Source organism: Podarcis cretensis (assembly GCF_951804945.1).
Source record: "Podarcis cretensis genome assembly, chromosome: 5".
NCBI lineage: Eukaryota > Metazoa > Chordata > Lepidosauria > Squamata > Lacertidae > Podarcis > Podarcis cretensis.
Window position 1 is genome coordinate 53,649,275 of NC_137174.1, and position 15,506 is coordinate 53,664,780.

A 15,506-nucleotide genomic window follows, 5' to 3' on the forward strand; every position below is an offset into this window, starting at 1 on the left:
TGCACTGTTCTATACATGAGAGTCCTGCTTTATGAACACTTGCTCTGCAAATATTGCTACCCAAACATGAGGCATTAGTACCCAAATGTCACTTATACACACTGCAGATTCAGATATTGGAACAGAAAGCATTTTTTACTTCCTTGTTGGCTGAGGAACAGAGAGGGAGTGACTGAACAAATCAGAGGACATTTGGGTCCCCCCCCACCTTTTATGGTTGGGAATGCATTAGAAATTTCCCCATAGGAATCAAGGGAAATTGCAGACTCCTTACGCAAACACTTGCCTAATGAACATTTCCCAGGAAACACATTGTGTTCATAAAGTGGGACCTGCGTGTATTTGATTTATCCAACGTGGAAGCCCTGTGCATTACAGAGGGGTTTCTAAAGAGCACACTCTTATGTAAATGGGTACTGAATACTTGAACCTCATCAAAATCCATTGGTGAGCCATATTTTATAGAACTCTCACCAGAGCATGGTTCCATTTGAGGGCATAGGTAGGCATAAATAAATACATTCAATCAACTGCCTTGAAACCTATTTTTTCTTGGCTTGATCATCCTAACTCTCCTTCAGAAAGTAGCTGCTGTAGTTTTGAGGGTATTGAGAGCTTTGTTAAGCAGTTTCCTACTCTCTTCACAGAACAGCAGCAATCAAAGTCCTTGGTGTAAAAGCCATGATAGTTACATGCATTTGAAACTAGGTTGTGAATATTTTAATTAGGTAGAGCTTTTAAAATGGTGTGTGCGCCCATGCTTGCACACACAGGCCAGGCTTCCCTGCCCCCACATGGTATAGTAGTATCTCTATAGAGCTTCAAGGGTTCTGTATTTTAGTTGGCATTTAGTTTTCCATTCTATGAATTGCATCTTGAACCTTGCAGGTAATATTTTCACATGTTGTCTGACTTGGTGCATATAATCCACGGAACAAAAAGTTTCAAATTCTGTTATTTTTTTAACGTTTTTATTTTCTTTTTTTTTTAAAAAAAGGTCTCATATTCACATTCACAAGTTTTCCAGGCAGTTATTGCCATTTCTCACATTTAGAAAAAAATGTGACTGAACAAAGCAACAGCAGCACATTTAAGCCACCTGTAGACATACAAGCTAGACACACAGATCCCCTGGAAAAAAAGGACCCCAGTTCGCTTGGAAATGATGTTATTCCACAGCTAGAAATGTGTTATGGAAGAGATCAATCAGTACAGGGAAAAGCAAGCCACATGACGTTCAACAAGACCACGTAATATATAAATGGATAACACTTCAATGGGGAGATGCATTGTTTGCAAGCTGCCCCCTTCCAACTTTTTCTTAAAATCTTAAAATGTAGTAAATCTAATTGCAATGAAAAGAGAAAAAGAAATTTTCATTGGATAAGCATTAAAAAATTTTCAAGCATTCCTTCACATAACCAACTGCTGTAGATCTGCCTGCTCTTTTAAAATTCCTTCTTTGCTGCTCTTTAGTAGAGTGCATAGTGTTAGAAGAGGAGGCAGTCATCTCTCAACAGAGGTCCAAGTCTGGAGCGGGGTGACAATATGGCCTGTGAACAACCTGTGCAGCTCCACCCATTTATTTTTTGCAGCCTGTTAGCTCAGCAGTATGTCCTACACATGGCTGTTACTTACTGATCTGCAACTGAACCAATCTGTGCTTTGGCCATTTGCATCAAGCCAAAATAAAGCTGTAGAACACAGGTTCTGCATTGCAGAAACCTACTTGAACTTTCAACTGTGGGATTTCAGGAACAGATTAGCCAGTCTGGAAAATGTGTAGCCTTCCTGATGTTGCGGGACTATAACGCTCATCACCTCTGATTTGGCCATGCTGTCTGAAGCTCATGCCAATGCAGGTGTCCAACAATACCTGGAAGGTCAGCAATTAACCCCCCCCCCGAGTAACAGTACTGCTGTGCACACAATCAGCCTGAATTTGACTATACTTCACTCAAATGGTAGGTGCAACATGGCCACCATAAGCCAGCCACACACAGTTCTACTGGTGCCATTTGAGAATATGTGTTGCTACATCCAGTTACAGAGTTGGTAGGGTTCTACTATAGTGTTGGATGATTCTGAAATAGAACATAGCAGGTGTCCCCAGTGGAACAGGGGAAACCTCTTGTGTTTTGATAGGACCATGGTGTTTTAAGAATGAAACATCCCCTAGAAATAAGGCATCTCCGGAAACACAAGCTGGATTCAACTGGATGAGAAAGAGTGGAACCCCTATGATGTCACAGCCTTGGGACGTGCACAAGTTCCTCTTGGCAAGACTACCTCGTTTTGTTATCCAGACTAGAAACTGACAAGCACCCAAGGCCTCTGGGGAAGGATAAACCTGACCCCAGTTGTACAGCAGTAAGCAATGGTCATTGGATGTGGGAAGAAAGAAGTCTTCTGCTCCTACCTTCTAACCCACTTGCAGCCTATGGTGTAGTACATATTAAAAACACACAAAACAGGAAAAAGCAAACATTCAAGTTTCTGCCATCACCGAAATGTCAGTGTTTGCTTCTTTTGTAAATTGTGCTTTTCATTACAGCTCTGCTTTCCTGACACAGCTGTTTATTGCTTACACTTTTGAAACAAGGCTATAATTAAAAGAGAGGGAAGGAGACAGCAACGGAGAAGCAATCAGACCAGACAGACTGTATGCGGCGTTCTCTCTACCCCAGCGTAGTCTGGAAGTATAGTAGTGTGTGCACAAACAGTCCAGAATTTATTCTAAAAAACCCTTAAACAGTACACAACTTTTCTTTTTTAAAAAACATTCCTTCTTTTGAAAGCCTGATCTAGCCAGTGTCCATACACTTATGTTCTCAGCCATAACGAAGGGCATCTACTTCTGGGAAGAGGAAGAATGATCTTCTAGTTCAAAACACAAGCCTAGGACAATTTGAGCTACAGCAGGAGTTGGCTAGACTCAGCACAAGTTAACAACCTGAAACGGCATAGCTATCCCCCAAACTTAAATGCACTGAACAAAGACTCCATCTCAATGTAAAATGACTTTTCCCCCTTCCAGGTATAGACAGCCCCTCAAGCATCCAGTTCTAGGTGAAATTCATGAGGTCCTCTGTATTGCATGTAGGTGAAATGTATCATTATACTCTCTACCAGGCTCATGGGACTGTATTGTCTCTTGTTCCCAGGAGAGTCCAGCAGGATGAAGATGCAGCAATATTTAGCTGGTGGACAGGTGAGTGAATGGGCACGGAATTCAAAACTGAGGTAGGAAAAGCAAAACAGGAGCCTTCGAAGCTTTTGCCCAAAGCCAGCTCTTCGGTGAAGAAAGACACAGCATCCCTTTTGCAAGAGGCTACAGGAGGGCTGGGAGCCGAGGACAATATTTCTGACTCAAACTGTAGCAGCTGGCCCATGAAGCCAAAGTTTGGTGAGATCAGACTCCTACGTTGCTTGATGTAATCAAAAGCCTCCTCCAGGCGGAACTTTCTCATTTTCATCAGATACGCCATACAGATAGTGGGAGAGCGGGAAATTCCAGCTTCACAATGCACCAAGATCTTACCCCCTGCCCGTCTGGTGCAATCTAAAGAAAAAGAAGAACAGATGAGGGTGGTGATGATGCATTGAATATGTTAGCTGTCACTATAAGTGGATGCCCACAATGGCAGCACAACATTCTGCAAACAATTGTCCAAAAGAGGTAGTGGGCTGACATAAGGTGTTCCACAAATGGAATTAATGCCAGAATGCCAGAGAAGAAATTTCCACTTTATTCACTAACACTGGCTGAAGCATTTAACTCATTTGTTCAAATAACAAAACTTAATAGCTATAGGGTAGATTAATCACATTTGGATAAAGTTAAGAGGTTTGCCTTCCCCTCATCTAGCCGAACTATGGCAAGAGATGTGTAATAAGGCAAACACTACAATGCCACAAAAGAATTGAATTCACAGTTAGGTTCTTTTTGGAAGTAGCACAGACCTTGCGGCAAAAGGTGTGGGCTTGCTGCATGTTCCCTCCCATCTGATGAGGAGATGTGCCTATTTTTCCATTGGGTAAGAGCATGAAATGTACTGCTTCTGTCCCCACCTTTTGTGGGCCCTTTTGGTAGACACTCAGCATGCATTTTGAGCAGGGATGTAAAGTCCCTAGGTTCCTGGGGTTTCTACCACAAAATGCACAATAAAGTAGCCTAACATCTCTAATTATAACCCTTGATAAGTGGCACTTGGATTTAAGTCAGGCTATAAATGGCTGAGGCAGAACCACCATTTTACGCAACGGGAGGCCCCCAAGTTACTCACACAATTCAATTATTGTTATAAGATTAAAAGGAAAATTCTGAAAATAAGCTCCTTGTGCAAAACGCGTTGATTAAAAATAGAACTTGCCCTGTTTGGCTGGCGTGAGAAATATATTACCCACATTTCATCTTACTGCATTCTGCTCTGGGTCACATCCTCAAAGGCATGCCGTAATAATTGAAGTATCCATCTATCTTAACATTTCTTGAATCCTCAAACTTCTCATCTTCAATATGGAGTTACTGTTTCATATATTTTAACATAATCATTATTTTAATGCTTGTTAATGCAATAATGTGTCCTAAACTGCTTCCTGCTACCAAGCTTAGGGTACAGTACTGTATTAACAGACATTAAATTAATAGTACTTGCACTAAATGCAAAGCACTTAACATTTTCAGTAATTCTCACATCAACACTATAAGGTAGGTCAGCTTTGTTAAACCCATACTGAGGTTGGGGGACAGAGACAGTGGCTAGCTTTAGGAACAAAATTTGAACCAAGAATTTCCTGGTTTACGGCTCCTTGCCATTCTGCTCAGGTAAACTGGAAAAAGCTGTTGTTTCTCCTTTAAAAAAATGGACAAAAAAGCAAGGTCTCTATAGAACCATGCCTACAGGTTTGTGCAGCTTTTTCTTAAGCAACGGATGGAGTTACACTGCTTGTGGCACACTGGCAGACATAGTCATTTCTATCATTTAGTAATCCTGCCCTCTCTACATATCTCAAATAGCCCTGGGTCAGCACCCCAGACTCTTCTTTTCCAGTCATGCACATTAAATACTCCTTCCCTTGTCACAGAGGACTCCTTGCTTCACCACCCATCCCCACTATGCAGCTTCACTTACAGTTCGCTTGCATGTTTGCCGGCTGAGAGATGCATCTAGCGCACAGAGGCCTATGCCACAGTAGTTTTTCTGTAGTTTGTACCTCACCTTTCCTCAATTAGCTCAAGGCGGGTAGCAAAATGAGTTTAACACAGTGAAATCACTGTGAAAAATGAGTTTAACACAGTGAAATTTCTTCTTCTTTTTTTAAAAGCCTCCCCCCTTATATACGGTATATGGGGCTACTGGTCAGGGATGATGGGAATTGTAGTCCAAAAACAGCTGGAGACCAAAGTTTAGGAAACCCTGCTCTACAGCCATTTATCCCTCAAAGCTTCCCTGTAATGAAATATTTTAACCACCCTACAGAAGGGGCAGGAAGGAGATGCACCTCCTGGTAAGTGAGAGAGCTGCGAAGCCTGATCACAGGCTCTGGAAGGGCTTTTTCCTTAGTCCCAACAAAACATATTTCTGGACATGTGGTTTGGTCTCTGAAGGCGGCCTCCATAGTCGTCACTATTATCTTCAATAGAGAAATATACCTACCAATAAATTCTATTGCTTCCTGGAAGTGTGAGCTGATGTCTGCTGTGTGATTGTCCTCCACTGGAATCCATTTATAGCAGTATTGATCCGTAAAGGGCTCGGAGCTCTTCCTGGAGACGTTCAGGAGTGCTGTAATGTTCAGATTGGCTAGGGACTCGCACTTGGAAGCATGGTAGGCACTGCCAAGGTACAGGAAAGGAAGGATCTCCACTGGGCCACCCTGGAAGGCAAGGAACCGCATATAATTATAGGCTCTCATTTACTTTTTTTTTTCTTCCACACACAGAGAGACGCAGTAGAACACAGACAGCAGGGGCTGAGCTTTGGACAATTTTAGGGTGTTTTCCAGACATCACTGAGATCAGAGCTGTAGCACCCAGACAGGAAGTACTTTGCAAGAGGTGCAGTTCCTGCTGCGGGGGTAGAATTACTGTTGTGGTCTTGGCACAATGAGAGCTTTGCCAGCCCTGCTACTTCCGTACTGGCAGGGACTGCCCCTTAAGACCTGTGGGTTGTGAGCAATGCATGGACTCTGATAGGGAGTCCTGGTCAACCACTTATCCACCCATATAGGCTAATATGGTAGCTCACCAGCAAACCACTGTAACAGAAGACTCCTTAAGAAAAATCAGCGGATTTGGTTTTTCTCATTCACATTTGCCACGTGTGGTATCACAAGCAATTTCACTTGTGGGTTTTCTTATGCCCAGTGGCGTAGCGTGGGGGGTGCAGGGGGGGCCGGCCGCACCGGGCGCAACATCTGGGGGTTAGGGAAATCCACGGGTTAGGGGGCGCAAATCCATGGGTTAGGGGGCGCAAATTACTTGCCTTGCCCCGGGTGCTGATAACCCACGCTACACCACTGCTTATGCCTCCCTCCCCCCATGAAGCACACACCAAAAGGATTTTTACTTGTCCCTTCTGTCACCATGATGAAAAAAATGCAGGGGCAAGTTTCCCCCCACATAATCATACTAAAAATGTAGACACAAAGCCTGTTCAGTGTCTCGTGATGGAGCCTGGTAGGCATGATGTACTTTAACCAGAAGCTTCAAAGGTACCTTGACAATGCTATGCACTGTGTGCATTTGTTTTAAAGTTCAGTTTGAAAGAAAAACATGAACACATTACTGGGCTTAGCATGACACTCTTTTCATGCGTGCCTAATTAATAATTGCAGGATGGCAGCTGGCATGTGCCTCCTCTGACTTCAAGCTGTCTTAGCCTCCCAAAGCAGTCTCAGCATGGGGCCCTCAGCCCTGCCACGTCAGAAACACAGCACCCTCCCCTGCTGCTCTCAGCCACTCAAGTCTTCTCCCCCTTTGTGAATAGAAGGCGATAATCAAGAAAAGAAGCTACATGCTAGAAAACGTCACAGCGTTATATTTAGTGCCCAGAAAACCAAGCCAAGGCACCATTCATCTTTCATAAGGTGTCGGAAAATCTCTTTTTAATATATCACCTTTGGGAATACAAAGTATGCCATGTGTAACAGATCCCATGTGGGCCAGTGGTTGCGGATGTCAAGGCTAGGACTGGGAAGTCCCAGGTTCAAATCCACTCAGCCTTGAAGCTGATCAAATCCACTCAGCCTTGAAGCTGACTGGAGGTGACCATGTGTCTGCCACTCTCAGCCAAACAACCCCAAAGGGATGGTGTGGGAATAAAATGGGGAGAAAAACTGTTATACGAGTTCCTCAGAAGAAATGTGGGATAGAAAGGTAAATACTACTATTACGTTCTGCAGAGTCTCCCACTCTTGACTCCCCCCCCCCTCTACAAAAATAAAATACTCAAGTAGAAATATTTTCCATTCCTAGTCTTTCTGAAGAAAATATTTTACCATTTATAGATGAGAAGGGGAAGCATAGGCCCCAGCAACAGGTACAGGTGGTGGGAGGGAATACTAAAGGAGCACATTGTGTATATATATATATATATAAAACTTCCAATAAATAGAATAGAATAGCTGTAAATAGAATAAATTTACAGCTGGCTTGCAATGGGAGGGAGAGGTAAGGTGATAAATCCCCACTCAGTTTGAAAGGTTGTTGGGTGAACCCTTGGCCATATGCAGTCTCTCAGGCTAAACTACCTTACAGGACTGTTGTGAGGAAGTGAAGCATGTCTAGCTCCTTGGGGGAAAGGTGTGAACAGGAAGGTGTCACTATACAGTTCTTAAGAGTTACAAACTCTTTACATATTAGGGAAGAAGAAGAGAGGGGGAAATAGGTGGCTTTGACGGCATCCATCTCTCTTCGTTTTAAGACCACTTGTCTTCAAAAGTGCATCACACTCAGACTTCTTATTTGAAACATGACAAACATGCACGCCGAGTCCTTTTGTCACATCGCCAGACATGAATAAAAGAGTGAACTAGTCAGCTACGAACAGGATGATGACAGGAAGAGCCCCCGAGGAGCCAGAGCGTGGGTGGGATTAGTCATATCTTCCCCTCAACACACCTGATCGTATGCTGGTTTGTGGTGGATGCACGGCTTCTCGTAGAGGCTGCTGGTGCTTCTCTCCATTTCAGGTCTCTCTTGGGATATGGGTTTTACATCTATGCAAAACTCAGGATACTGCAAATAAAAGGTTTCGTAGCCTCCTGAAGAGAAAGAAGCAAACAAAGAAATGTCAATTAATAGGGTTCAGAAGTGTGTGTGGGGGGGAATAGTTTAATTGTTCCTGATCGTCAATGAATTTGAGGCTGTGATAGTTCTCACTGCATGATGAACATTTTATAAATAAGTGGGGAAGTTTTTCCTACCACAGCTAAACAGGGTTCAAAATCAGCAGGGTGCCAGGAGCTTTGTGCCTGAAGATTCTCCATTTGCGAGCATCTCCAAAAGTCTTGGGTGCCATTTTTTGCACTTGACTGACCCTCAAGGATTACTGAAATGCACATGCTTTGAAGCCTCAAACTTTATGTTAAGGAGTTTAATAATAAAGATACAGCGTTTTGAAAACTGAGGTGTGGTACCAATATTTTTATTGTAAATACCAAATTAAACATGTACTGTATTAACAATTTCTGCTAAAAATGTGATACAGTGGTACCTCAGGTTACATATGCTTCAGGTTACATATGCTGCAGGTTACAGACTCCGCTAACCCAGAAATAGTGCTTCAGGTTAAGAACTTTGCTTCAGGATGAGAACAGAAATCGGGCTCCCGCAGCGTGGCAGCAGCGGGAGGCCCCATTAGCTAAAGTGGTGCTTCAGGTTAAGAACAGTTTCAGGTTAAGTACGGACCTCCGGAACGAATTAAGTACTTAACCTGAGGTACCACTGTACAGTGGTGCCTCGGGATGTGAACGCGATCTGTTCCAGAGCCCTGTTTGCATCCCGAACAGAACGTAAGACGTGACAGCGCATCTGCGCATGCCGCGTTTCGCCGCTTCCGCGCATGACGTCATTTTGACCGTCTGTGCATGCGCAAGTGGCGAAACCTGGAAGTAACACGCTCAACCTGAAGCGTATTTATCTCGAGGTATGACTGTATTAACAATGTGTCACTTGCGTATTAATTCATGCTCATCAAAATAATAAATAAAAAGTGTTGCTGACATACACCCCCACCCATGGTGACTAGACATTCTGTTTTGGCGCCCACAACCCAGATCCCAGGAGCCATTTGGCTCCTAGCTTTTCTATCCCATTTTCTAACACTGCAGCTAAATAGCCACAATTAAGAGAAAAGCAGTATGGCAGTTAAAGGTTAGTAACAGAGATTGTGATTCTTTGCCAGCAGAAATCAGCTGACTCCGTTTCAAAGATTAAGACTAACACCAACAATTCTCCATTTACTTCTGAGACATTTATTATCGTACAGCTTCATGTATTGTATCCATTTGAGGAAGCGCAAGTTCCAAGAGGCTGTTCTGTACTGATTAATAACTTCCATTCCGTTGTGTTATGGTAAATGAAATGGATCCATTAAGAGCCATAAAACTTAATTAAATCCTATGATGGGATCAGACAACAAAACACCCCAGATGAGTGCTTTTTTAAAAAAACTGAGATAAATTAGTTAAGTTCTCTGCACAATTAGTGAAAATGAGCGTATCTGTTAAGCTCAGACCTTGGATGAAATTGTGAAACATGCAAATCAGCTACACCTTGAGCAAACCTGTGCTTTCAAACATGTTATACTACATGGATTTCTATGTCTTTTGTTCAGGTCTCTGAAAGGATATGTTTACTTGGGAAACAAAACCCATAACTTGTTTCAGTGAATAACTGTCATGGAAAGTGCTGTACTGCACTGCTACATCTTCTCAAAGATAAATTGCAGCAATGGATAAATTGACGTTCTGAAACTCTACCTAAGGAATCACACCTAGGATCTTACAAGCCTGTATTTTAAACCCTTTTTTCTTAAGATTTCTATTCTGCTACATATTCTATGCCATGGGTAGGCAAACTAAGGGCCGGGGGATGGACCCGGCCCAATCGCCTTCTAAATCGGAATCAGTGTGTTTTAAATGAGTAGAATGTGTCTTTTTATTTAAAATGCATCTCTGGGTTATTTGTGGGGCATAGGAATTTGTTCATTCCCCCGCAAAAAATATAGTCTGGCCCCCACAAGGTCTGAGGGACAGTGGACCAGCCCCCTGCTGAAAGCTTGCTGACCCCTGTAATCTATGTCCTTGAGTAGCTGTATGCTGAAACATTCTTAGCAGGATATTGACAGTGAGGAAATACAGAACTAAGGAACCAGTCCAAAGTCAGTGGAAGTGTGGGCTTCAGTAGATTCCATGGAGCCTCTTTTACAGATTCATTTAATCCAGCCAGAACGCAGAAGCTTAATTATCCTGCATTTAAAATTCCAGTTTACTCTTGTTAAAAGCTACTAGCTGAGCCTTAAAAAAAAATTAACAGAGAATGTGTCCCCTTATCAACTAAAGCTCTGAATATTTTTTTAAAAAAAGATTACATTGATCTATCACATATTTGCTGAATGAAAAAAAATTCTCCTTAACACTCAGCAGAATGGGAGAAAACACAACTATTCTGGAGCAACAGCTCATTTCAGAGTACTGTGGTCACCTGAACAGGGCTCTGTATGGGTTTTCAAGAAGGCCGTGAAAACTGTTATTGTTAGAAGCCAGCTTTTCTCCTCGACCTTGTTCTTAAATATGTTGCTATGTTGCTATTTCATTCCACATCCTCTTTCTATAACTCCTGACAGTTTATTTATAGGGATTTTATATGGTGAGCTTTCCTCAATTCTATGCCCATGGAGTCACAAACCAAGGGAACCAGCCAAATGGATTTCTCTTGGGTGGCTGGTGCCTTTGCTCAGGAGGCCAATAGAAAACCAGCAGCCTTTGGGGATCAGGAGATTTGCAGGCAGTTCTTAAAGTGAGTCACCTTTTCAAGTCCTCCAGCTCTCTCTCTCTCTCTCTCTCTCTCTCTCTCTCTCTCTCTCTCACACACACACACACACACACACACACACACAGGCACACACTTTTGCTCCCCCACTGGCTGAACTCTGTTGCTATTATTTCTGCTAATGCTACATTACTCATCTTGTGAGAGGGGTAGGCTTCATTTTCACCACCAATGATTAAAATCCTATGCATAACAAAGTGGCAGAAGAATCCAGCATTTACAGCTGCAGCCTCTCTCATGAAAAATGACTGCTTATTTTATAGGTGGGGGAAAGAGCCCACACTAGACCCTTTGAGGATGCCCCCTGCCCAAGGCTGACAATTCAAACGATAAAGCCTATCACAAATTTAAACACTGCCGCATATGAAAGACAATGAATTAATGAGGGCTGGAAGTTTATATAAAAGGGGGGGTGCTGAAAAGGATTGTGTTATTCCGCAGTAAAAACAATTCCCTGAAGAGCGAGGCTGCGTTTATGGCGGCTGACAAGAGTTCTGACTCACACCTTTATCTCACTAGGACTGCCCAAGTCCAACCCCAATCGGAAAACTTCATTCCATTCAACCGTGAATTTTCTCTCTCATGTCACAGTTCAGACAAAACCCTTGGGATAAACCCCGGGACTCTTCTGTTACTTCATAGTGAACATTCAAACGGAACTAAAAATATAGCAAGAGTCTCAAGAGCTTGTGACTCACACAGAATTCACCAATTTAGCCAGCTTCTGGAAGATGGAAACCTGTGCCAACAACAGAGCGTTCTATTTAAGGATGTGCAACTTAAGATTGCATTCAGACTACAGGCTCGCTTTTCAAAAAGATAGTTTCCTACTGTGGCAGCACACTCTTAAATGCTCTTCATTTTCGTTTTATAAAATCAATTGCTATCGGCAGGCAGTTTTGGCTGCTTACATGCCATGCCTTTAAAGTATATTCAATGTGTGTTCTTGACTTCAGAATTCTGGGCACTGTAGTTCCCATCAGCCCTTTTAACCAGCTACTGTGCCCGTAATTCTTTGGGGAGGGGGGAGAATATGCTTTAAAGGTATGGGGTCTACATAGATGGCCTAGAATAAAAGCGAGCTCTTTAAATGTGGATTGGAAGAATTCAAAGCAAATAGCCGCACAGAATTTGCCATACCAGCATGCCTAAGGACTGGATGGCAGGAAGTCTTTGCGGGGGACAGGACTTTGATATGATTGGCATCCAGAAGAATTTAATATTCTGCTGTAGGCAAAGCCACCGAATAACCCAAAGCTGCACCAAGTTGTGAACACTGTCTTAAAATAAAAAGGTTTCTTATCTTGCAATATGTAGGGGAGGAGGGTGAAGAGAGCTGCAGCCAAGCTTCAGGGTGGCAATAAGGAGCTTTGGAAGGGAACGTATTAGCAGCTTCACCTCATGAAGTTTGTGGTGCAAAGGTCACTCCTTGAAAGAAAGCGGTACCACTACCACATTCCTCCGCCCCACACCCGCTTAGCTCCATAGATAGGGGCCACAAGACTTCCACAATCTTTCTGTACATCTACGTTCTTTATATATAGGGGTAAGGGCAAATGTGAAGTCCACTTGAATTAGGCACACACTGTACGCAGAAAGTTTGCTTCATGCTCAGTGACAAAAATAGACTGCCATTTTCACACAAGGAGGATCGAACCTGCAGGCAGTCTGCATAAAAACATGCAGCACCTTTAACAGGACCAGCTCCCATATTAACTCTCGGTCCTATTCTGCTACATACAAAGGGGCAATTGTTTACTTTTCCCACTCTTACAATTTAGGTGGAAAAGAGGCTGGCATCTATGACCGTTGGCATCTGCCTGTCTTGGGAGACACTGGAAGAGTGCGCATCGGCATCTATATTTCTTTTTAATTTCGTAATTTACAGGAAACTGCCCTTTAGAGGGCACTGCTGAGTTTTTACACTGCTGAACTCCTTTTTATTAAAAGAGCAGGGGCATTATTATGTATTATAATATAAACCTTGGTTTCTACCTCCAACCCATCCCATGTATTAGTATACAGCATTTCCGATAAATTTACTCAAAGATTATAGTATTACTGAGCAGGCCAGGAACACTTTAATAGTGTCCAGCATTTTGGAGTTTGGGATACTTGCCCGTGTCCACAGGGGTAATTTATTCTACAACTCTGAATCCCCCCAATCCCACATTTCTCTTTAGATGAACGTTTGATATTTTAACCCAGTGAGGAAGTGAGGATGCTGACCGTAATTAGTCACGCAAGTTTCCCTTCACTAGACAACTGAACATCATTTCAATGCACCTATTCAGTTTTAAGTTGTTTTATTTTAACCACCAGCCGATTTATCTCTTGTCCGTTGATGGGGAAAACTTTGGGGAGACTATGGAAAGGGGGAAATACAAACCATTTCTCTGTCTATATCCACCCAGCAGCAACAAGCCTCTAGTCATGATTCCCTACGCCGTGCGAGTGCATTCACACTCTCGAAGACACACGTTGCTTTAGGCGAGGAACCCACTGCCTCCCTCGAGATCTGCAAAAGCTTTGCAGCCCGGCATTACTTATCCAACATCAGCGTCTCCTCCTCAAACACTAACGGGCGGGGGGGGGTCCTCCAGGTTCCTGGCCTCGGATGCTGAGGGGACGGGCTGATTCGCCTGAAACTATTATTGCATTCGCGTTAAATTAAGTTAAGAAAACAGGCGAGGCGAGCCTAGCAGGACCAGACTTCGGTCGGCGGACGTCCTAACCAAAAGCGCGAGGAGGCAGAGCAACAGAAGGCGGTTACCCCTCGATCGCTCCTCTCTTTCCTACCCCGAGATCTCGCCTTCTAGGGCAGGCAGGGGGTCCGGCTCCTTAGCCGTCGTGCAGGCGAGGGAAACGACTCGCAGAACTCTTTGGCCGGGAGGAGAGGCTCCCACCAAACTCCGCCACTAAAGCAACCCTCCAAAGCCCCCGGGGCTCCCCGTCCTCGCCTCTCCCCCTCGGGCCGCCCCTCACCTCGCAGGAAGCAGACCCTGGCTCCGGTCTCCGGCAGGCTGGCCAGCAGCGTGTTCAGCACGATCTGCGCCGTGCTCTCCTTCTTCAGCTTCCGCCAGTGCCGGGTGTTTTGATCCAGGACGACCACGGCCGTCAGCAGCCGCCGGGAGGCCACCGCAGCGTCCCCTTCCCTTTCCTCCTCTTCCTCCTCCGGGCAAGCCCCAGGCAGGAGCAGCCGCCCTCGGGCCGCTTCGTCGGGCACCACGAAGTGCAAGGGCACGGGCCGCCCGTGGGCGCGGCGGATCACCACCGAGTTGAGGTTCACGTTGAGCGATCCGCGGAGGCAGGAGGCCGAGTAGGAGAGGTACGGTCTGCAATCCAAGACCAGGCAGCCGGCGGGCTCCTTCCGCAGGAGCTGCTTGAGCTGCCGGGAGTCAAGAGCGGTTACCTTCATCGTCGCCTTCTGCCCCCTATAGTTCCCTTCCCTCGGGGAGGCTCGGGAAAGTAGCGCAGCCAGGCAGCGATTAAACTAAGCGGGTCTGGAAACAGGCACCCCGCCTTTTTTTGCTTTTAAAACGGGGCCGGAGGGGCTGCCAACCCGCTTCCTTTTAATGCCCCTCCTGGCTGCGGCGCGCCCCTCCCAGCCTTTGCATTTCCCTTCGCGTAACTCCGGTCAGGGGATTCCGCTTACAAGAAGAGGCAATTTATCTGAATGAAACGCCGGAGCCGCGCGGCGCTGTCCATATAAGGCGACTGACGTCACAGAAACGTTCCCAAGCTGGCACGCCTTTTCTTGCTAAGCCTTGCCCGCTCGTGGGGGGAGAGAGAGAGAGAGAGGAGATTCCCTCCCCCAGGAAGAGGGAACGCAGAGGCGATGCTCAGTAAAGCGTTAGTCAGACTTCTTGAAGCAAAGGAAGTTGAAGAACGCCTCAGAAATTCTCTACTCATCAGAAAGCCCTCCTCACACTCACACTCACTCAATCATCACTTGCTTCCGTCGACTTACTAAGAGAGGGAAGGAAGTGTGATGGTGGCAGTGATGATGGTGGTAGCTGCGGGGAGCAGAGGTTGCTCGCTGCTCAAGTTGCAGTGGGCAGGCCCTTAAGCTGCCCAGTGCAGGCCGCAGTTATTAAAATGGCTAAAAGTGGGGATGCAAATGGATGAAAAACAGCCCCTGTTGAATTTCTGTCTGTCGCACAGCTGTTAAATGGACAGATGATATATAGGCATGTGCAAAGGGCTTAGCATAGGTTTTGGGGAGGTCTGGTTTTAGCAACTCTCATCCCACACAAGACACCTTGGGATGCTGCCATTTTAGCAGGGCAGGTTCCAGAGGGAGCACAGTTTTCTTTGCACCAGGAGTAGGGTAGATGTGTGGTGGTATGCCTTTCTTGACAGAAACTACATTATTATTATTAGAAAGTATCCCTTTGAAAATGGGAGTAGCTCACATAAAGTTCTATGTAGAGTGAAACATTTTATG

The 15,506-nt window shown here is 44.7% G+C and overlaps 1 protein-coding gene across 1 annotated transcript; it reads right to left on the reverse strand.

Moving 5' to 3' along the window:
• Positions 1-974: 974 nt before the first annotated feature.
• DUSP5 (dual specificity phosphatase 5) lies at positions 975-14,743 on the reverse strand. The gene is made up of 4 exons (XM_079978383.1): positions 14,045-14,743; positions 8,126-8,268; positions 5,661-5,880; positions 975-3,562 (listed from the first exon to the last, which is right to left on the reverse strand). Exons 1-4 carry the CDS (start codon positions 14,475-14,477, stop codon positions 3,135-3,137), a joined length of 1,224 nt encoding a protein of 407 aa, XP_079834509.1. The 5' UTR covers positions 14,478-14,743; the 3' UTR covers positions 975-3,134.
• Between the last annotated feature and the right edge of the window lie 763 nt (positions 14,744-15,506).